This window comes from Lynx canadensis, chromosome C1 (genome assembly GCF_007474595.2).
Source record: "Lynx canadensis isolate LIC74 chromosome C1, mLynCan4.pri.v2, whole genome shotgun sequence".
In the NCBI taxonomy this organism is placed as follows: domain Eukaryota; kingdom Metazoa; phylum Chordata; class Mammalia; order Carnivora; family Felidae; genus Lynx; species Lynx canadensis.
In genome coordinates this window covers 189,040,445-189,063,199 of record NC_044310.1, presented here as the reverse complement: position 1 = coordinate 189,063,199, position 22,755 = coordinate 189,040,445, and the positions used below count along the sequence as shown (strand labels likewise).

At 36.3% G+C, this 22,755-nt stretch overlaps 1 protein-coding gene across 7 annotated transcripts in view; it reads left to right on the top strand.

Annotated features, from left to right (window-relative positions):
* Positions 1–22,755, top strand: part of RAPH1 (Ras association (RalGDS/AF-6) and pleckstrin homology domains 1) — a 117,154-nt gene that overhangs the window by 2,832 nt on the left and 91,567 nt on the right. For 4 of the 7 annotated variants that reach the window (XM_032594467.1, XM_032594463.1, XM_032594469.1 and 1 more), the window contains exons 2-5: positions 1,387–1,492; positions 2,302–2,807; positions 15,459–15,539; positions 21,650–21,724. In XM_032594467.1, coding sequence (XP_032450358.1) covers positions 1,387–1,492; positions 2,302–2,807; positions 15,459–15,539; positions 21,650–21,724 — 768 coding nt within the window. The remainder of the gene's footprint in view (positions 1–1,386; positions 1,493–2,301; positions 2,808–15,458; positions 15,540–21,649; positions 21,725–22,755) is intronic. The other 3 variants (XM_032594465.1, XM_032594464.1, XM_032594466.1) reach the window with 3 other exon arrangements.

Genomic DNA, 22,755 nt, shown 5'->3' with positions numbered 1-22,755 from the left:
TGGCTCTGGGAGACCCAGAAGGGCTAGAGGAAACTGCCCATGAAGAGGCAGCACAACAAACAGCCCCACTGAGATAGAGCATAGAAGCAACAGTTTGAAAAACACTTGGGGTAAAGGAGAGGAGGATTTGTTTATTAATCTCAGAAATGTTAAAGGGGACTCTGAGTGGAAAGACCAAAAGTTAGGAGTGAGAAAAGTAGGAAGCACAAAAGCAGTAAAATAAGTATTTTTATAAAAATAAGTCAAGAGATTCACAAAATAAAAGGATGTAAAGTATGACACCATACACCTAAAACATGAGGGGGAGAAGAGTAAAGAATGGGTTCAGGGGCACCTGGGTGGCCCAGTCGGTTGAGCGTCTGACTTCGGCTCAGGTCATGATCTCGCAGTCTGAGTTCGAGCCCCGCATCGGGCTCTGTGCTGACAGCTCAGAGCCTGGAGCCTGCTTCAGATTCTGTGTCTCCCTCTCTCTCTGCCCCTCCCCCCTCATGCTCTCTCTCTCTGTCAAAAATAAACATTAAAAAAAAAATTAAAAAATTAAAAAAAAAAAAGAATGGGTTCAAACTTAGGTGACCATCAACTTCGTGTAGACTGCTATATACAGAAAATGTTATATACAAACCTAATGGTAACCATAAATAAAAAACCAGTAATACATATGCAAACAATAAAGAGAAAGGAATCCAAGTATATCACTAAAGAAGGCCAAAGAAAAAAAGAGACAAACCAAAATATAGATCCTAAACTATAGAGAACAAATTGATGGTTACCAAAGGGGAGGGGATTGGTATAATGAGCACTGAGTAATGTATAGAATTGTGGAATCACTATATTGTACACCTGAAACTAATATAACAGTATATATTAACTAGAATTAAAACTAAAAAAAACAAGTTTTTAATAAAAATAAATACAAAGAAAAAAATGATCTTGGATTTCACTCATTTTGAGTCCAGAATTTTGCCTTATCTTCAGGGTACTTCATACCAAGAATGAGACTATGCTGGACCAAAACCAAATCCCTTTGAGGAGAGAGATAACAGAATTCCCTGCATTGTTCCTTTCTATTTCTTATCTTTCCATGTCCATATTCATACCCTCAGATTATAATGAATTTATATAAAATGAGTTCATCACTTGAGGTATTCGGAATGATACTCACTCTGAACTAGGATGGTCTTAAATGCCTTAAAGTTAAGTATGTATCTAACAATTGAAAAAAAAATTATAGCCAAAATAATATGAAAAACAATTACACTTTTCCTTAGGACTAGAAGGATTTTGGTTTTATTAACTATTCTATGAAAGTTCAACTAATCAAACTTTATCTTTTTTTATAATCGAAGCCTGAAAATAATACAACTTATTAAACTTTCTTTTTTAAAGAGCTTAGATTCTGACAAGCCCATGGAACCAGTAAAAAGATCTCCTCTTCGTCAGGAAACAAATATGGCCAATTTTTCTTATCGCTTCTCCATATACAACTTGAATGGTAAGATGTAATTGGAAATAAAATGTAAAATAGCATACTAAATTATATAATGTGGAAGCAATGCAGTTACAGTTCTGAATAGCTCAATGTAAAAACTACATGCATAACTTCAGTAAGTTCGTATATTTCTTGGTTTGTGCATTTTATTACTAATTGAAATGATCACAGAACAAACTGAACTGGAACATAACTAAAATAGTTTTCTAGTGATTAATAATTTGACCAGGTACATACTCAAGTTGGAACCCTATGACAAACTTAATTGCATTGTTGTATTTTCATTGAAATAAAGTCCAGTGAAATTACCTGTTAGTTTTTAAATCAGCTCCTCTGGCCTTTATTTAATGTATTCTGCCTAATCAACTTTATAATATTTGGAATTGACATCGTAATCTGCAATTTTTTTAGGCCTTGTATTTTTCCTTCTATGCTCTCAACTCTTCAGGTATTAACAGCTCTACCAAGGCACTGATCATATTAACAGCATATAGCCTACGGTAAAAAGTTGGATGGGGGATGTGGTTAAAACCATGGGACAGTATATGATTTTTGCATTATTTTTATCTTTCAACTCATAATTTTATTCTCTGCTGATTACTATAAATCTTAAAAGATGGACTATTTGCTTCTAAAAATTTTTCTGTGAATTTAAAACAAAAAACTCTTAGAAATATATATTTGGTAGGCTTTAGGCCCAATAGGATACATTTCTTTGCTTCTTCCCCTGCATTCATTAGCAGATTTATAATAGAATGTATAAATTCTCATTCAGTGTGATCTGGACACATCATGTATATTGTTTATTGCAGAAGCTCTGAATCAGGGAGAAACTGTGGATCTGGATGCCCTGATGGCCGATCTTTGCTCAATAGAGCAGGAGCTCAGCAGTATTGGTGCAGGAAATAGTAAGCGTCAAATCACAGAAACAAAACCTACTCAGAAATTACCTGCTAGCCGACATGCATCAAAACATGGCACTTTGAAAGGATTGTCGTCCTCGTCTAACAGAGTAACTAAAGTGTCACATGCCAACTACTCCCTGGATGACATCACTGCACAATTAGAGCAGGCTTCCTTGAGCATGGATGAGGCTGCTCAGCAATCTGTACTAGAAGACACTAAGCCGTCAGTAACTAATCAGCACAGAAGAACAGCATCAGCAGGCACAGTGAGCGATGCTGAAGTGCGCTCTATTAGTAACTCCTCTCGTTCTAGCATCACCTCTGCAACGTCCAGCATGGACTCATTGGATATTGATAAAGTAACACGCCCTCAAGAACTGGATTTGACACATCAGGGGCAGCCAATTACTGAGGTAAGTAGATGGAGCTTTTTTTCCTGGCATTTTAGTACTAAAAAAAAAGGAGGAAATTATATTTTTTTAAACGTAGTTTTAATTACTATCTTTTTTTTTCTACATTTAAATTTGTCAAGGATCCCTCTAAGCTAAGTTTTCAAATCAGACTACAGAAGGAATATATTACCAGATACAGCAGTGTCACAATAATTAAGAGAGTTTCTTCATTTTATTCTTAGGCTGTTTGGAGCCCTTGAATTAATATCATTTGTTTCACATGATTTAAAAACTTGAAATGTGATTTATATTTGATGACATTTTGCAAAGCTGTTATAGTTGTTAAGCTGATAATAGTTGCTTTTAATGTATGTTTATTATAAAACAACTTATGAAAAAGATACCTATCACCACTGTAGTCCTCCAATATTCTATTTTGTTATCAAAGAGTAAGTGTACTGTAGTGAAAAAAGCCACTGGACTTGGAATCAGAAAACTTGGTTCCAAGTGTTATCTTTGCCACTCACTACCATTAGGACCTTAAATGAGTTATTCAACCTCTGTGGACATCAATTTCTCCTAAGTAAAATGGAGCTAATAGCACAGAGTGTGCTCCTCATATGGTGGTTCAGAGAATCAAAAGGGATAATATATGTGAATGGATTTTTAAAAGACAAAGTTTTTTGGATGTGTTGGGGCAAGAGTAAGAAATGGATATATGTTAAAATGAGTTTAGCAAAAGCTGAGTTTAGTGTAGGTAAATTCTTTATTGAATATTTTTGTCAAGAAGAAGGCAATATTATTACAGGGTAAACAGCAAGAAAGAAGAAAATCACTGTGGGCAAAATAAAGCCAGCCTTCCATTTGGTTTCTGTTTACAATGCTCTCTACCACAGGGTAAAATAATCTATTTGTGAATAGTCAATACTAAGGTAAAATCTTGGCAAACATGATACGAAGAATCACAGAGAAATTTAAAATTTACACCTATTACTCAACATTATTGATTTTCCCCCCATTGATTTAATTCATTAGATTAATTTCTATCAGTAACTCTTTGTACCCATTAATGTACCTAGCTTGTTCTGGGCACAGTGCGGCATAAAAGAAGCATGGATCATGGTGGTTTGGAGATAAACTTGAGTTTTATTGCTTGTAAAGAATATGTACATTATATCAATCTAAAAAATAAACTTTGACTTATTTAAAATGAAGCTCATTTAAGTGGTATGTATATTATATAGAGAACTTAAAAATTGATTTCTGTCTTACGGTATTTGGGGATTATATTTAGCACCAGCTCCATTTATGTCTTTTAGATTTACCCTTTGGAATATGAGCAATATTTTATTAGGGCTATGCTTTCTTGGTTATTCTGTGTTTTATATATTGATATTCCTTCTTTCTAATCAGGTTATTTTGAGTTGGGTCAAGATGTATGTAGTCAGGTTATGAACTAATCCTTAAGTATCTTTGTGTTTCATCTGTAAAAATATACTCATTATATAAATTCATACAATAAAATGAAAAATTAAAAATCCTCTCCCAGCAAACTCTTCAAATGTGACCTTGTGGCATTCATAGGCAAGGATACCTGTGTTCAGTAGTATCATGTTTAATGTAAGACTTCAGTATAAAGTTTGGTGAGTAAACCAGGAATAAAGCAGGGAAAGAGTTGAAGCCTTCTCTATCCAGCCTGTTCTTTTGCCTTGCCTGGATGAGTAGAAAAGTGGTTTAACAAATCTGGAACTTGTTTTAGTGCACTTTTTTATGGATCTAGTCTGTTCTTCAAATTAAGAAAACCAGTTGAGGCTTACTAGATCCCAAACCCATGTATCAAATTGTCCCTACACTCAAATACAATTTTTAAAGCATATTTTAATTACATTTGCATGCATGGAGTTTAAAGAGCCCAATAGTTCTGTGAGGGTTGTTACAGAAAACACTGCTACACATGTGTACAAACATGCTATATTCTCTCAGAGGTTAAAACTGTCTGCTCTTTTAGCTGATTCTCAGGGTATTTACATCTATATCATTAAATCTATACTTCTGTTACTATTTCTTGATTTATTATAGTTATATGTGCTATCTTCTGACTTCTTGTTCTGGAAGATTAGGATTTAGACAATTCCTTTTTAGACAGCTCCTCTCCCTTCTCCCTTCCTATCCTCCCAGTGTATTTTGGTTGGGATACTATTCAGTGTTTGTATTATCATGACTGTATACATGCAGTTAGGTGCTAAATTCTATATGCCTGTCTTTTCTTTCTTTTCTTTCTTCTTTCTTTTCTTTCTTTCTTCTTCTTTCTTTCTTTCTCTCTCTCTCTCTCTCTCTCTCTCTCTCTCTCTCTCTCTCTCTCTCTCTCTCTTCTAAAATTTTTAGGAGAGATAGGGAGCAAGTGAGAGAGGGGTGGGGGGGGGGGGAGACAGAGAATCCCAAGCAGGCTCTGCAGTGTCCGTGCACCGCCCAGTGCGGGGCTCAAACTCAGGAACTATGAGATCATGACCTGAGCCAAAACCAAGAGACGGACGCTTAACCCACTGAGCCACCCAGGTGCCCCAGGCTTTATGTGCTTTTATTACATTTCCTTTCTGGGACATTACATTTTGCTTACCTGGAATTAAAACTTGTCTTTAAGTTTAAAAACATACAGTTTTTTTGTATGTTTATCACTATTTCAACTCCAAACTTTCCCCCAGTTAATTAAGTCTCTTGGTTCAAACAAAATTAGTGTTCTGTTACTATCATCTTAAAATTCTTTGTTGTCTTTTGCAGTCTTTGCTGTAGGATCATTCTTAGGTCTTTTCTCTCAGGTGGGTGAGCTTCTCCAGAGAAGATTCTTCCATTCTCCTGCATGGAGGGCATATGCTTGGCTGCCGGTGCATTAACAGCCCATTTGAGAAGGCTTGCAATGTGAGGTGGTCCTCAGTGTTCAGTATGTGAACTTCTGTCTAATCCCTTTAGGTCAGGATTTCTCAACGTTCACTACTAACATTTTGGGCTAGATAATTCTTTGTTGTGGGAACTATCTTGTGCATTGTAGGACATTCAGCAGCGTCACTGACATCTATCCACTAGGTGCCAGGAGTACATATGCCTAGTTCAGTTGTGACAGTTGTGACAACTAGAAACATCTCCGGACGTTGCTATATGTTCCCTTTAAGGCAAAAGTTCCCCTTCAAGAATCACTTTTTTTTTTTTTTTAAGTTTATTTATTTTGAGAGAGAGAGCGCGCACGCACACATGATCAGGGGCAGGGCAGAGAGAGAGAGAGAGAGAGAGAGAGAGGATGCCAAGCAGGCTCCACGCTGTCAGCACAGAGCCTGACATGGGGCTTGATCCCATGAACCGTAAGATCATGACTGGAGCCAAAATGAAGAGTTAGGTGCTTAACCGACTGAGCCACACAGGTGCCCCGAGAATCACTTTAAGTAGAAAAGGGTTAATAGCAAGTCTGAGCCCTTATTTTCATGGGAAACAATCTTGGGTGTTTTCCTTCTCCTGGCATTTTTTTTTTTTAACTAGAAACTTGACTAATAAATATAGAATGTTTCCAGGTAATATTCTTTATTGCACACTGACTCCTGATTAGTGAGTGCATATGGACTGGGAAGACTGAGTAAACTATAGAAGCCGATGAAAAGACACAGTCCTTTGTTTCCCAGTGTGCAGTGTGTCAGTTTTGTAAGTGAACATAAATACATCCCTTGAGGGATCCTAGAACCTATACTCATTGGCTGTTAAAATGTACTGCTGATTCATGTGGAGTATGAAGTTTCCCTAAGCCAGAGTGATTTCTGTACTTACCTACATGATCTCTGTCCTTTACAATGGTGTGTCCACAAAAGGCTCCTGGGGGACTGTATAATCCCTTCTAAAGATAGCATGTCTCATGCTAGCATGCTTTGTCTTTCTGCAGAACTAAGTAAACTTGGTGCCAAGCTATGGTCTGTTGGGTCCTATAAGTGACTGTCAGTCTGAACTTGAGACCACTGCTGGTGGGCGAGTAAAGGAAGGAATCTGGGAATTAACTGCTTTCTTAAGTATGCTTTCAAGTAAGCCTCCTGCTTTTCTTCCCACGATCATTTCTCTTGCTTCTGGAGACTTTTGAGGTTACATGATGTACATTGGGTTGTTCCTGTGCTTTTCTCCAGTGCTGGCTCAACATTCAGCTTTCCTTGGGTCTATGAGTTGATTACCACTCAACCAAATGCTTTCTAGCTTCCAAAATTTTGTCATGTCTTGTGAGTTTGTTATTAATTTTTTTTTTTAGAAAGCAACACAAGGGGTGCCTGGGTGGCTCAGTCAATTAAGCATCCAGCTCTTGATTTTGGCTCAGGTCATGATCTCACAGTTCATGAGCTTGAGCCCCCATGTCTGGCTCTGTGCTGACCGTGGAGTTGCTTGGGATTCTCTCTCCCCCTCTCTCTCTGCCCCTGTTCCGCTCATACTCTGTGCACACACACATGGGCTCACTTGCTCTCTTTCTCTCTCTCAAAATAAATATTTTTTTAAAAGGCAACAGAAAAAAAAAACATTTATCTTTGTTTTAGTTTGATTTGGGGAAGGAGTGGATGCATATCATTGACCATTCCTTCACAATCTCTTTCTCATGTCTATGGTCTCTTGACATTGGAGTACCCCAAGGTGCAGTCCTCAGACTACTTTTCTATCCAAATCCAGTCTTGTGAGCTTAAGCACTGACAACTCCCACATTTTAGTACCCTATTTCATTTTTCCCCACATTTTAATCCCTCTAAAACAGTGGTAACTGGGAGTTATTTTGCACTTCCCCCAGGGGACATTCAACAGTGTGTGGAGACATTTTTGGTTATCGCCGATAAAAGGGTGTTACTAGCACGTAGTGGGTAGAAGCCAAGGGTATTGCTAAAATCCTACAACACACAGGACAGCCACCACAGCAAAGAATTATCTAACCCAAAATTGTACCGAGGTTGAGAGACCATGTTTTAGAAACAGGTGGCATTTGTCACTCACTGTCAGTGAGGTGGCAAATATATTCTGTGTGAAGTTTTCTTTTGACAGTTCCTGATGAAGATCAAGAAAGTACCAGCATTAAGTCATCTTAGACTCAAAGAAATACAAGTGTCTTTTGCCAGCACCTCCACCCTGACCTCCAGGCTCATACATCCTGTCTCTAATCAGTATCTCTATTTGGACGTCTAATTGGTAGCTCAAATTTAACTCATCTAAAACTGAAATCCTGATCTTTTCTCCCAAACTAAAAGTCTGGGAGAAAAGTCTTCATCATAGTCAGTGGCTCTGCTGTCCTTCTAGTGCATCAAACAAAATCCTTGGAGTCTTAGTCTACTTCTTTTCTTTCCACCCCCCATTCCAGTCGTAGCAAATTCTGTTTCCTTTACCTTCAGAATATATCCAGAATTTGATCACTTCTCATGACCCTCACTGCCACCAAGCCAACATCATTTTGATGTAGATTTTTGCAATAGCCTCCCAGCTAGTCTTCCTATATTCACCTTCCCCTTAACATCATACCATCCATACAGAAGCCAGAGTGATCCTCTTAAAAGGTAGGTCGGGTTTTACCCCTCTTCTGGAACCCAAAGACTTTGTATCTTACTCTAAACCCCAGCTCCATGCAATGGCCTGCAGGATTTGCTTTCCCATTACCTCTCCCTCCTTCTCTCGCTTTGCCAGTCATGCTGCCTCCTACTTTTTTGCCAGACATCTGAGCCAGGTTAGAAGAATCAATCTGAGATTGGTATTGTTCTATCTTGGAGGCATGGGTAGTCAAAGTGCCCATCTAAAAATGAAACAATACCATGGCTTATCTTTTTGCCCTCTTTTGCTCTCTGAAACCAGGATAGGCACAGTACCTTTTCACATCTGGAAGAGTAAGTCTTTTTTTCCTTGCCTTTCTCTTTCCTAACTTTTGTTGAAATACTGTGCTTTATTTATTTATTTCATTTAAGCCTTCTTAGTATTTATTTATTTATTTATTTATTCCAAAGAAGACAGTAAGTAGTTCAAGTAACTGGGGAGTCTATATTTGAATTACGAAACTATAACATTTGCCCCCAGTTTTTATCAGTATATTAAAAATAAACTGAAGCTGATTGTTAAAAAATGATTACTTCCTGAATGTTAAAGAATGCTTTACAATAAAATATTTTCCATGGATAAACATAAAAATGGATCATAGAATAATTACAGTCAGTATTCTTATGAAGTCTACCAGTAGTATTCATCTAGTAAATTTTTAAACTGGAATTCATTGTGGTTGAAATAAATTCAAATGTAGCCTCTTTGTATCTTAACCCATGTGAAATAAATGTTGCAGCTGATTTCCTGGCATTGTTATGGCACTTTTATTCATGTTAACTGATAAGACAATAGTTTTCAATTAGATAGCAGTTGGCAAATTTAAATGGTAATTTCATGTTATAAATTTTATATAGAATAGGGTTCACTGATAAAAGGTTAATGCTAAAACATTCCTTTATATTTATTTTTTTGGTGAGATTGAAACTTTAATGATTCCTCTGAATTTGGAACTTTATACATGAAGTTGTACTTTTAAAATGAAAATGCTTTTAAGAGCTATTATTATTGTAGTTTATGGCAGATTCAAAACGTTTTATTGAATCCTACTAATACTTGATGATTGTACTATAAATATTATGATAGGAAAAAATTTCTTAGTATCTGATCTAGTAAATGAAATCTTTCCTAGATGAAATCTTTCATTGATAATACCATTATAACTCGATATGCCAATAGCATATCATAGGTTCAGTGCAATAAATTCTTCCAGTTCCTTCACTTTTTAGAACTATTTAAAGAATTAATTAGAAATTTTGAGGTAGTGGAAAGAAAATAGCAATTGTGTTTATTGTAGCACAAGGAGGTGGGGAACCACACTGGAATTTAAGTCCTGAGTTATTCTTAGCAAACAACCTTTTGGTCTGAAGTATTAACTTGAGAGCACAGGCTTTCTCAAACTTTAAGAGGACTGCATATCTAAAAGATAGGGATTATTAATTGATTTCTCAATTATTGCAGCTATTTTTCTCTTAAAATTCTGATGGCTGTGTTACTACATTTGACTGAAATTTATTCACGTGTACCAACTTGGGTTTAATTCCAATTTCACTGGCTTTCTGAGGTTAATAAATAGTAGAAAGAATAGGTACCAGATGAAAGAACTGAAGATTTGTTGAAAACCAGGATGAGGGGCGCCTGGGTGGCGCAGTCGGTTAAGCGTCCGACTTCAGCCAGGTCACGATCTCACGGTCCGTGAGTTCGAGCCCCGCGTCGGGCTCTGGGCTGATGGCTCAGAGCCTGGAGCCTGTTTCTGATTCTGTGTCTCCCTCTCTCTCTGCCCCTCCCCCGTTCATGCTCTGTCTCTCTCTGTCCCAAAAATAAATAAACATTGAAAAAAAAAATTTTAAACCAGGATGAATGTCTAGTTCTCACACTTTTCAAACACACCACCCCAATCAACATTTACATGTATACCCTGATTCTTGTTTTGTGTATTTCTTAGTAATCTGTGCGATTTTTCATCTCTATTTGATTTTAGGTCTGTTTTGTTTTTCTTTTTAGTTTTGTGTTGTGAGGGCTGGTAAAGGACCTTTTTTGAACAAGAATAGAAATAGATTCATCTGTTTTTACACTGAATAAGGACTATAAAATATAAAAGAAATAATTTTAAAGCATTCAGACATTTACTGGTTACATAATGGCTAGTGAAAGAGGAATAGAGAGAAGAGGGGTGAAAAACAGGAAAATAATAGCCCCTACTGTATTGGGCGTTTATTCTGTATTGGGCATTGTGCCTACCATGTCTTAACACACTGAATCTGCACAATGTCTTATGGAATAGATAGCATTACCTCCATTTTTACAACTGAAGGAACTGAAGCAGAGAGTGACCAAATAAGTTACCCCAGGGTTTGAACCCAGACAGTCTGGTTGTAGAGCTCATACTGCAGTACCTTGCTGCTTCATCACAGAATTGAAGGAGAATCAAGACAAGGCTAGACTGGCCTGTGCTCTATTTTTTTGTTTAAATATGAAATTTATTGTCAAATTGGTTTCCATACATCACCCAGTGCTCATCCCAACAGGTGCCCTCCTCAATGTGCATCACCCACTTTCCCCACCCCCCCATCAACCCTCAGTTTATTCTCAGTTTTTTAAGAGTCTCTTATGGTTTGCCTCCCTCCCTCTCTTTTTTCCCCCTCCCCCATGGTCTTCTGTTAAGTTTCTCAGGATCCACATAAGAGTGAAAACATGGTATCTGTCTTTCTCTGTATGACTTATTTCACAAAAGTATGGCCAACTGATCTTTGACAAAGCAGGAAAGAATATCCAATGGAAAAAAGACAGTCTCTTTAACAAATGGTGCTGGGAGAACTGGACAGCAACATACAGAAGAATGAAACTACACCACTTTCTTACACCATTCACAAAAATAAACTCAAAATGACCAGTGCTCTTAGACCCAGACCAAGAGACAGAAATACAAGGGTGGAGGAAGAAAAAGGGTGAAGAGATTCACGCAGTAATATCCCCATCTTGTGGTGTTTTAGTATATTCCTGAATGTATTGTTAAAATTTAACAACTCTAAACTAGCCCTAATTTAAATGAATTGAGGCATAAATGAAATTCAGATGAAGGTTGGTGGTTTCCCACATTTGTAATAAATAGTAATGGTATTCACTTCTTACAACAGCCTTTGGAGAAAATGCTATTATCACTCTATTTAACACATGAGGAAACAGGTTAAATAGTAAGCCTAGAGTCACAATGCCAGTAAATGGCTAAGCTGAGAGGCTCAGACTGGAATGACTATTCCAGCCCTAGGGTCTGCATTCTTTACTACCAATGCTGTGCTCATTTTTAATATTTGTGAAAGATGCACACACATCAGTAAAGGATGAATGTAAATGTTTTATTGAAACCTAATGTGTGTCCACTGACTTCTTTTTTCCAGTTGTAATCTAAGGTGTTAGCTATCAAAAGGAAGTGTTTTGTTCTTTGGTGTGAGGCCATTTCTTGATTATGGTTTGGCTCCTATATGAGATCAATGCTTTTCTGTGCACCTGCCGCCCCCCCCCCCCCCCAACACCAGCACAAGATTCTGGCTTGTAAATGACACTTCATTTTTTTTTTTTTTTAATTTTTTTTTTCAACGTTTTATTTATTTTTGGGACAGAGAGAGACAGAGCATGAACGGGGGAGGGGCAGAGAGAGAGGGAGACACAGAATCTGAAACAGGCCCCAGGCTCTGAGCCATCAGCCCAGAGCCCGACGCGGGGCTCGAACTCACGGACCGTGAGATCGTGACCTGGCTGAAGTCGGACGCTTTAACCGACTGCGCCACCCAGGCGCCCCGACACTTCATTTTAATATGTTATAGATTCAGTTCAAAAAAGTGGTGATTCATAACTAACTTTACTAACTTTGCAGAGATTTTTGGAGTTTTTGATTGATAGATGGAAAATTTGATAGCTTGCTAAGAAAAGTTTTTGGAATTGAACATTTTTATAGCAAAATTGATGTGTTGAATTGATTGACCCCCAGATTCATTTTTGAGGTAAAAACTAGATTTGGGGGAGATAATTTTTTGTAGTAAAGTATTTGAATATTTTGTGGAAGTGGAACCTAATATTAAATAAACTATATCATTCCATGATCCCTTTCATCTGTATTAATGTAATGACATTTAATCTTTGCACATGTACTATTTCTACTTCTGTTGTCACTTTGCATACATATATTCATTTTTGGTGAGGATGTGTTGAATTAAAAAAAAATTTTTTTAATGTTTAATTTTGAGAGAGAGAAAGAACGAGAGCAGGGGAGGGGCAGAGACAAAGGGAGACAGAGAATGTGAAGCAGGCTCCATGCTGTCAGTGCAAAGTCTGACGTGGGGCTTGAACCCACAAACCGTGAGATCATGACCTGAGTCAAAGTCAGACACCCAACTGACTGAGCCACCAAGGCACCCCTCAGTGTGTTGAATTTTAATAACTAATGTTCCGTCATACTAACATGGTGTATAGTCAGTCATCTCTTTTTGTTGAGCACTTCAGATGGGAGTTTGTGTGAGATGGAGTCTACAGAGAATAGATTCTTAACTTTTTATTTTGGCAGAGAACAAACTGAGGGTTGCTGGAGGGGTTTTTGGTAGGGGGGATGCACTAAATGGGCAAGGAACATTAAGGAGGATACTTGTTAGGATGAGTACTGGGTGTTTGTTACATGTAGGGGATGAAACACTGGATTCTACTCCTGAAATCATTATTGCACTGTATGCTAACTAACTTGGATGCAAATTAAAATAAGTAAACAAATGAACAAACTTTTTATTTTGAAATAATAGGAAACATTCGAAAACTTGAAGGAATAGTACAAAGAACTCATGAAACTCATTACTCAGATTCACTAATTTTTGGTATTTTGCAACATTTGCTTTATTGTTTTTTTATATATACAGTTGCTTCCCCATACCATTTGGCAGTCGATTGCATTTATCATGCCCCTTTAGTCTTTAATACTGCAGTCTTTATTTATTTCCCAAGAATGAGGATATTGGCAATATACATTTGATAGGCCTCCCATGATAGAGTGATTGGCACGTTAGAGAATATGTTTAATGAGACAGTGTAGAGAGGGCAAAGAAAAAAGTCTTTTTTTTTTCTTAAGAGTCACTTATTTGTCAATTATACCTCAATAAAGAAAAAACAGTTTTTTTTAATAAAGTCATTTATTTTACTTCTGAATATTTACCAGTACTGGGCACAGTTATAGATGCCCCTCAATAAATGCATGTTGGCTGATTTTTTTTTAATATTATTTATTGTCAAGTTGGCTAACATACAGTGTATATACAGTGTAGTCTTGGCTTCAAGAGTAGATTTCCATAATTCATCACTTACATACAACACCCAGTGCTCCTCCCAACAAGTGCTCTCCTCAAAGCCCATCACCCATTTTTCCCTCCTCCCCGCACCCCCAATCAACCCTTAGTTTGTTCTCTGTATTTAAGAGTCTCTTATGTTTTGCTTTCCCTTCTGTTTGAAACTATCTTTCTCCCTTTCCTTCCCCCATGGTCTTCTGTTAAGTTTCTCAAATTCCACATATGAATGAAAACATATGATACCTGTCTTTCTCTGAATGACTTATTTCACTTAGCATAATATCCTCTAGTTCTATCCACGTTGTTGCAAATGGCAAGATTTCATTCTTTCTCATTACCAAGTAGTATTCCATTGTATATACATACCACATCTTCTTTATCCATCCATCAGTTGATGGACATTTGGGCTCTTTCCATACTTTGGCTATTGTTGATAGTGCTGCTATAAACATTGGGGTACATGTGTCCCTGTGCATCAGCACTCCTGTGTCCTTTGGAGAAATTCCTAGTAGTGCTATTGCTGGTTGTAGGGTAATTCTATTTTAATTTTTTGAGGAATCTCCTCACTGTTTTCTAGAGTGGCTGCACCAGTTTGCATTCCTGCCAGTGGTGCAAGAGGGTTTCTGTTTCTCCACATCCTTGCCAACGTCTGTTGCAGAAACAGTCTTGATCTGAACAAGCTTGTGGTGGGAAATCCAAGAAGCAGTGGTCATTTATTCATGCCATAAATATTTGAGTGCCTAGGCATTGTACTAGGCTGTAAGGGGTAAAACTGTGAACATAATACAGTGTCCTTAGGAGGTTATAATTTATAGTGTGAGGAGAAAGTGCCAGTACAGACAACCAAACAATTTCAGTTTCAGTACAGTGTAGTGAGTGCTATGATAGGAAAGATAGAAATCCTTGGTTAAAAGATCATTGATGACTTTGAGAATGAATTGTAGAATGCATTACAACTCAAAGGATGCAGACTTTGGAGAAAAAAGATAGATGCTAGATTGCAGGAAATTGAGAGATAAGTGAAGGGTAGTATACTATAGCTGAATTCAGGAAATTTAGCAGTGAAAAGGAGAAAACACTAGTTTAACAAGAGGTGGGTACCTAGAAGTATTAATATTTTTCTGTCTTTCCCACTCCCAATAAGCTGGACTAGTTGAATATAGAGACTGGGAATGAGGGGAAATGAATGGGATCTAGGACATACTTAATATATATTTATTCATACAGAAATGGAGAAAAAGATGAGAAAGAGGTGTGGTTCAAGGATACATTTTAGTGATGAAAATCCTCACTGAGGGCTGTGATGTTCTTAGTAATGGGGTGAAATGAAGTCATACGAAGAGGTGGAAGGGTGAAACTAGAAGCTTGACCAACTTGGAAACTGCTTAGAACGAGCTTTAGAGGGAATGACTTAGGAAGTGGGGGGAAGAGACTAATAAGAGTACTGCCAAACAGCAGTCAGGGCCCAGTTGAAGCAGGAATTGGTATTAGACTTGGTGTTTGTGCATAGCTTCCCATAGAGCTCTGCTGTCTCAAAAGTAGTGAGGTTATCCTTAAGTTATCCTTAAGTTATCAAGGGTTAGATCATCTGGTTCTTTTTTATTTTTGCATAATATAATTAAAGATGCATGCAACTTTTCATTACTATTTTGTTTCAACAATTCATTTCAGTGATCTTTTTCTCTTCCTGCATGATAATGAGACTGGCCCTTTTCCACCTCCTTTACCTATCATTTTCTTCCTTCCTGCATTTTCACAGCATGCTATTTCTCTGAGATGCCCCAGCAAGCAGGCCAAGCATCATACTGACTTCACAGAAGAACAGGCTGAGCTGACACCTGTAAGTTCTGTAAACCTGTCCGTGGGACTGCTAAAATAGCAATGAAGAGGAATGCATTCTTTAGAACTCCTGATGATGAAAACTGGTCATATACCTAAATTTTTTGAATTAAAATTAAACCAGTCTTAAACTAGCAGAAAACAAATGAGCAACTGCATGAAACAGTACAACTGAATGTTAATACGGTAAGATTATATAGGTGGTAGGATAGCTGATATAAAGAAATTTTGTATCAGAACCTAAAGCTACATACTTTCTTTCTTACTCTGAAACTAAGGGCTTTTGTATATTTCTTAAGGTATGGACAAATTTAGCTGTTCTTCCGAATGGGGTTGTCAAGTAGAGTGACTCTTCCACACTGATGCTTCACTGAAAACCCAATTTCTTTCTTCAAAAATGTACCCTCTGATCAGTGGTTGACAAAGCTGGATGTTTAAGAGCTATGCTGTTCCTTATGGTAGCCCCTAGCTACATGTGGCTATTAAGCACTTGAAATGTGCTTAATCCAAATTGAGATGTGCTGTAAAAATAAATTACACCATGGATTTCAAAGACTTAATATTAAAAATATAAATGTTAATATTTTTATTGATTACTTCTTGAAATTATATTATTTTGGATATTTTCAGTTAAATAAAAGATACTAATGTTCATTTTACCATTCCTTTTTTTTTAATGTGGTTACTAGAAAATTTTTTTTTAATTTTTTTTTTTAATGTTTATTTATTTTTGAGACAGAGAGAGACAGAGCATGAACGGGGGAGGGTCAGAAAGAGAGGGAGACACAGAGTCCGAAGCAGGCTCCAGGCTGTCAGCACAGAGCCTGATGTGGAGCTCGAACTCACGGACCGTGAGATCATGACCTGAGCCGGACGCTCAACCGACTGAGCCACCCAGGCACCCCTAGAAAATTTTAAATTTTATTTGTGGCTTGTATTATATTCAGTTGGACACTGCTGCTTCAGAATCATCTATGAATAACAAGAAAATGCCAAGTTCCTGACCGCTGTCCAACCGAATCAGATTCCCTCTGACCCTCCTTCCATTTCTTTCCATCCCCTTCCCTTCCCTGGTAATAACCTAGTAACCCAGTGAATTGATTTCATAATCCACTAGTGGGTTATATCCTGCATAGTGAAAAACACTTTTCTTACCTCACCTTCAGCCCCTCCCTTATACTCTTAAGCATCATCGACACTTGCTGTAATATTTGCATTGCCATCTACTTGTTTCAGTTCTTAATCCTTCCAGTCCCAGTACCCCCATTTTGTAACAAATAATATAGATCACTATGTTTATCCCAAGTGAAATTCATAGATACTATACCCTACCTACATACCTACTTTTTAAAATAAATTTAATGCCCTAATTAATATCCATGGTGGAGAATAACCAAAAAGTAACTTATAATATAATAATGTATCTATTTCAGTTTTTAAATGTTTGACCACCACTGTAGTAAAAGACATAATAACATAATCATATACCTACTTATAATTTGGATTTAAGAAAGGTGAGCAGATCAGAAGTCATTTTTTACAGGAAAAAAGGAGAAATATGGGTGGGCCTAGAACTAAAACATTTTATGACAAATAATTACAGACAAAATATACCTATATTTGGTAATAGAAAAAGGAAAGTAACCTTAACTGAAGTAGGGATAATGTGCTGAGGCTACTTATAGGCTCAAAGAAAAGAAAATGGGGAAGTATAAAATTTTTACAAATGAGTCTTATTTCTAATTATGATAAAACCATTCACTATCTTACAAATCGGATGAGGCAATAATAAAATTATTTTGATATTTGATATTTTTACAGCATAGATTTCTCATTATGCTATAACTATTTTAAATAAGATAGTAATATGGAATATTTTAAAAGTCTTTATTACTGAAGCTCAGAGAAGTCCTTGCATTTCATGTCTTTTCATTAATAGTATTTAGTTCTTAATTCTGTTAAAAGGAATTTCAAATCTCTCCTGTCATTTACTTACATGTGACAGAGTGCACAGTGGTACTGTCCGTTCTGGTTTGGCAACTCTTTAAGCTAGGTTTCCATTGGTGAAATGATTTTCCAACATAATGAATAACTCTTGGCAAACTTTGGACAAAAGAAAGTGCAGACTTCCCCCAATTTATTTCACAAGGTAAATAGCATTCTTGGAAGAGTCACTGAATATTAAAATTACACAGAAATATATTGTATTTATATGTAAAACGGAGTTGGGGTCTAAGCTCAGAATATTAGGAACAGTATTTTCCATCTATATGATTTTCTATATAAAGACAGTAAAAGTTCATGTATGATGTGGGACTTTTACCGTTATTATGTGGCATTGTTCCATGCTTCAGGGCATCCAGCATTTCTGTTTCCGTCATAATAAATTCCAATAACACCCTCCTCCTCTTCATTGTGACAGTCCAAAATATCCCCATTTTCTGAAATGTCTTCTTGAAGGTAGTACTGCCCCCTTCTAGAGCCTCTGATATCTCTATTTGTTCTGTTTCTACCTCCCACAACACCCCTAGCTGCTGCTTACTCATCTTCCAGGACTCTAAGCATTTTGAGAAATACTTTCTGAGCCCCTAATTTTGCATTAGATACTCCACCTCCTACCTGCTTCCATACCACTTAACACATTGTATTAAAGTTGCCAGTTTATCTCCCTGTTAGACTCTGAGCTTTGTGAGAGCAACGGAATGCCTATCCTGATCACCTTTGCATTTCCAGTGCCTTACATGGCTCCAGGCTCAAAGTTGAAATCTAATAAATAATTGAAAAAATAAAGGGGAAAATGAAAAAGAGAAAATAAGCTAATAAACCAGTGAAATGGATTGAAAATAAGTCACTGACTTTGTATTGTTAGTGGTGAATGAAAGAAAATCTAAGAAGGCCCTATTTAAATGAAGTGATGTGCATTTTTGTTACCAGCACTGTGTGCCATGACAGAAGACTAGTTTAAGGACATGCACAAACCACTGTGGCCTTTGCTTTTCTCAGTCCTCCAACTGCATACCACTTTTCTCATCCCTCTTGCATTTTTCTCCAGTAACCAGTTCTCCTGACATCCTAGCCCACTTTCTGAGGAATTGTAGAGCAACACATGACTGGCACCATTAGGGGAAGATAAAGTAAGGCATTTGTTGAAGGAAGGAGTTGGCTGCTTGTGGTTTCTAGGTTTTCATTTTTGTGCTACAAATACTTAAAACTTAGAGGAAACATGCCGGCCTGGCTTCCCTCCCAGCTAGTGAGTAAGCAGTGAATACCTATGTGACTGTCCCAAGCACAGAATAATTTATGATCATGTTCTGATATTGTTTGTGGTCTAATTTTTTGGATGTGGATTATTTTTGGTACACCAGCTATGGTAATATAATGATTATCTCCCTTTTATTTTAGGCTGTTTGAACCTTTTAATACCTTCTTCTTTTTTTTAATGTTTATTTACTTTGAGAGAGAGAACATGCATGTGAGTGGGATAGGGACGGGGTGGGGGGGGGGAGAGAGAGAGAGAGAGAGAGAGAGAGAGAGAATGAATCCCAGACTGACAGTGTAGAGCCTGACATGGGGCTGGATCTCATGAACTGTGAGATCATGACCTGAGTGGAAATCAAGAGTCAGGAACTTAACCCACTGCGCCACCCAGGTGCCCCAAACCTTTTAATATTTTTAAATGTATAACTTCTATTTATGAGTCTTTAAACAAATACAGTTAGGTATCATTATTTCTCACTGATTAGATCACAGGTTTCTTTTTTAGTGATTTGAAGTCTTGAGGTGATTTGAGTTTGAGGACTAATTGAGTAAATCCTGTATGATTTTTAAGTTTAAACTCAAATTTAATGTCTGGAATTATATTCACCAAATAATAGTTCATTTTGATGGCATGAAGGAGATTTTTTAAATTTAATTTGAAATATAATTTTCTGAATACAGATATTCTACTTATTTGAGGGATCTTTTTCTGAAAAAGTAATCTTTGAATAAGATAAAGGAAATAGGAGTAGGTTTTTAAGAAATAGTTTTCTGTGTATTTTACATAATTGTGTAAGAATACATTTGTTTCCAGGGACACCTGGGGTGGCTTAGCTGGTTGCGTGTCTGACTTTTGATTTCATCTCAGGTCATGATCCCAGGGTTGTGGGACTGAGCCCTGCACCGGGCTCCATGCTGAACCTGGAGCCTGCTTGGGATTCTTTCTCTCTCCCTCTGCCCTTCTCCCTCCCTTGCATGTGTGGTGTCTCTCTCTCTCTCTCTCTCTCTCTCTCTCTCTCTCAAATGAATGAATGAATGAATGAATGAATGAATAATAAGTAAATAAATAAATAAATTTTTAAAAATTAAATAAAATACATTTGTTGCCATTGCATGTGAGCAAAAAATGAATGAATGGAAGAGCAGTGAAAGTTATAGTTGCTCTTTTTAATTGTCCTTCCCAGTTTTCTCCTTGGTCTTAGTGGATTGTTAACCTCAACAATTAAATAATTAAATTGCAATTTTAGAAATTTCTCTTGCCCTGCATCTTTATGGATAAGCCAACTAATCTTTTCCTTCAGGAGGATTATACTATTTAGGTAAATGAGGACCTAGAGATAATTGTCTCTGTTCTTGTTATTGTTTGATCCTGTTAGTGCTAATCTTAATGAATATGCCCAATTTTTTTTAACCTTAGTTTTTTTTTCCTTTGTTTTTTTTTGTTTGTTTGTTTTTGTTTTTGCAGGAATGGGTGAAAGGGGCAGGTATGCTTATAAGGTTCATCTTGTATTAAAGCATAAATTATATAGACAATCAAATATTAAGTAGCAAACTCAACTCAGTGTAGTGTAGATATGAGCAAAGATTAATATTCTTTTCTGTAACAGTGTTTCTAATCTTAGAATAGAATTAAGATTAGAATTAATATAAGATTAATCTTAATAGGATATTAATCTTAGAAGTAGTGTGTTTTATTATCTCTGACAATTTTCTGAGAGTGGGTGCTACTCTAGTTCATTTAAATTTCTTTCCAAAGAATTTTTTTCTCAAGAATAACTTGATATACAGTTATATTTATAAAATATATATTTATATATTACAAAATATAACTTTGTATACAGTTATATTTATAAAATGTAATATCATAGAGTATTTTCTGTAATTCCACTCAGCAGTGTCGATGTATTGTTTTAAATGGTGGTTAGTAACTACATAGCTTTAAAAAATAAATTCTAATTCAGAATTATTTAGGGACAGGCAAGTTTGAATTACATATATATGGAAACAACTATAATTTATACTCTGTGAGTTCAAATACAATTGCATGAACTTACGTTGAATATATTACTAAAAAGTTATTAAGGGGGGAAAAGGATAGTTAGGGACTTCATTATTCACAAACCATTCTTACGAAAATATACTAAATGCTTGAATTTAATCAGTGTAAAGAAACTATACTGTTAATATTTTGTTTATGTCATTTGTTTGCTATGTAAGTCCTTTATTGTGCAATATAGTCCTATTAGTGTTGATATAATGAGTGAATTGATAAGATTTTATTGAAAACAGATGATATCCACTAGGCAAAATATTTATGGACATTTTTTTCTCTTGGTGTAGCTATCATTGAATTGATCAGAAATACTTGCAGAGTTTTTGAAATGATATAGACTTGTTCTATTTTCATAAGAATATACTACCTAAAGCTATAGTAAGCTATATAAGTAAAGCTATATAAGCCTAAGTCTCTATAGGCTTTAATAAGAGGAAGGAATACATTTAGTCATTGGTCTTCAACACCTATTTATCTGTGCCGTGTGCACAGCACTCACAAACATTGCCCAAGAAGACCAACTGGCTCTGTGATCTGTGCAGTGCATGGTCCATTTTCTCAGAGTGAGGGACCACCAGGAGTCAGGTAGGGCATGCCTGCTGGCATAGATGGTATCTGCCTCTCCATCCTTTTCTTCTTCTTTTTTTTTTTTAAGTTTTCTTATGAACACATTTCACTGTAGGAAAGAGACATGAGATTAATGATAGAGAATCATTCTTTGTCTACTTTATATTTTAAACACATAAAATCTCTGCTGACTTCTATTGCCTTTTTTGTTTTTCTCTCTTTTTCTGCACAAGCACTCCTATCTGGACAGGGAAACCTCCCTTCTTCTGAGAAACATTGCAGGAAAACCTTCTCATTTGCTGACCAAGGTGATACTTCTTCTTTCCACCTGCATGTAAATATTTGTTGCCTTTTAGGTAGAATATAATTTCCAGTTTTGATTGTGCTCTCAGATTGTACTTTCTTATTTAAGCACTTTTGTTGTTAGTAGAGTTATTTTTTCTCTTACTGAAGGTAATTATTTATTGATCTTAATGACTTAAGATATAATGACTTAATATTCTGCTCTCAATATCAGAAAATATTGAGAGTGGAAAATATTTTCCATAATTTTTCACTAGTTTTTAACTTTTGTAAATGACCTGACCAATCTAGTTTAACATTTTATTTCATTTTAAAGCCAAAAAACATTGCTTTAATTTTAACTTTCATTACTAGTGGTTATCCATGCTCTGAGTTTCTTTAGCAAATTTTGTTCTCTAATTCTTGTTTGCATTATAAACACTTTGTTTAATTAAAACATTTATTTATATAAACAGAATCTTACTTTAATTTACATTAGTTTAATCAAATTGGAAGAGAAAGCTGTAATTTTAATTTCTCAGTTCTCTGCCTTCAGAATGGTTTGAATTGGTCCAACTGGATTTTCACTGGGCTGATATTTTACATCAATTTAAAATCCTTTTAAAAAAAGGGTGGGGGGAGGCAAGGCAGTGGTGGGTTTAAAAAAAAATCCTTTAGCCACTGTCTTTATTAACTAAGGAATAACAGAATAGGGAAGCTGAATAGATTTTTACCTCTTTTCAAGTCATGTTTTTATTTCATTATCTTATTTAAATACTGTTAAATTCAAGAATGGTTCAAGAATGAATTCAAGAATTCAGACTTGGTTATAGTTTCTTTGGAATATGTGTGGTGATAATGGGTAATGTGTGTTAAGTTATTATGTCTGAGGGTTTTTTTAAAAAATGTATTACTTAACCTTATAAACTTGTGAAAGAGGGTAATAAGGCTAAAATTAAAATCTCTCTGAGAGGAGCAGCTCAAAGACCCATGAGTCCACAGTGAAATCCTTTCTCTCGCTTGAGTTTCTCTTTAAAGTGATCTAGGAATGGGGTAG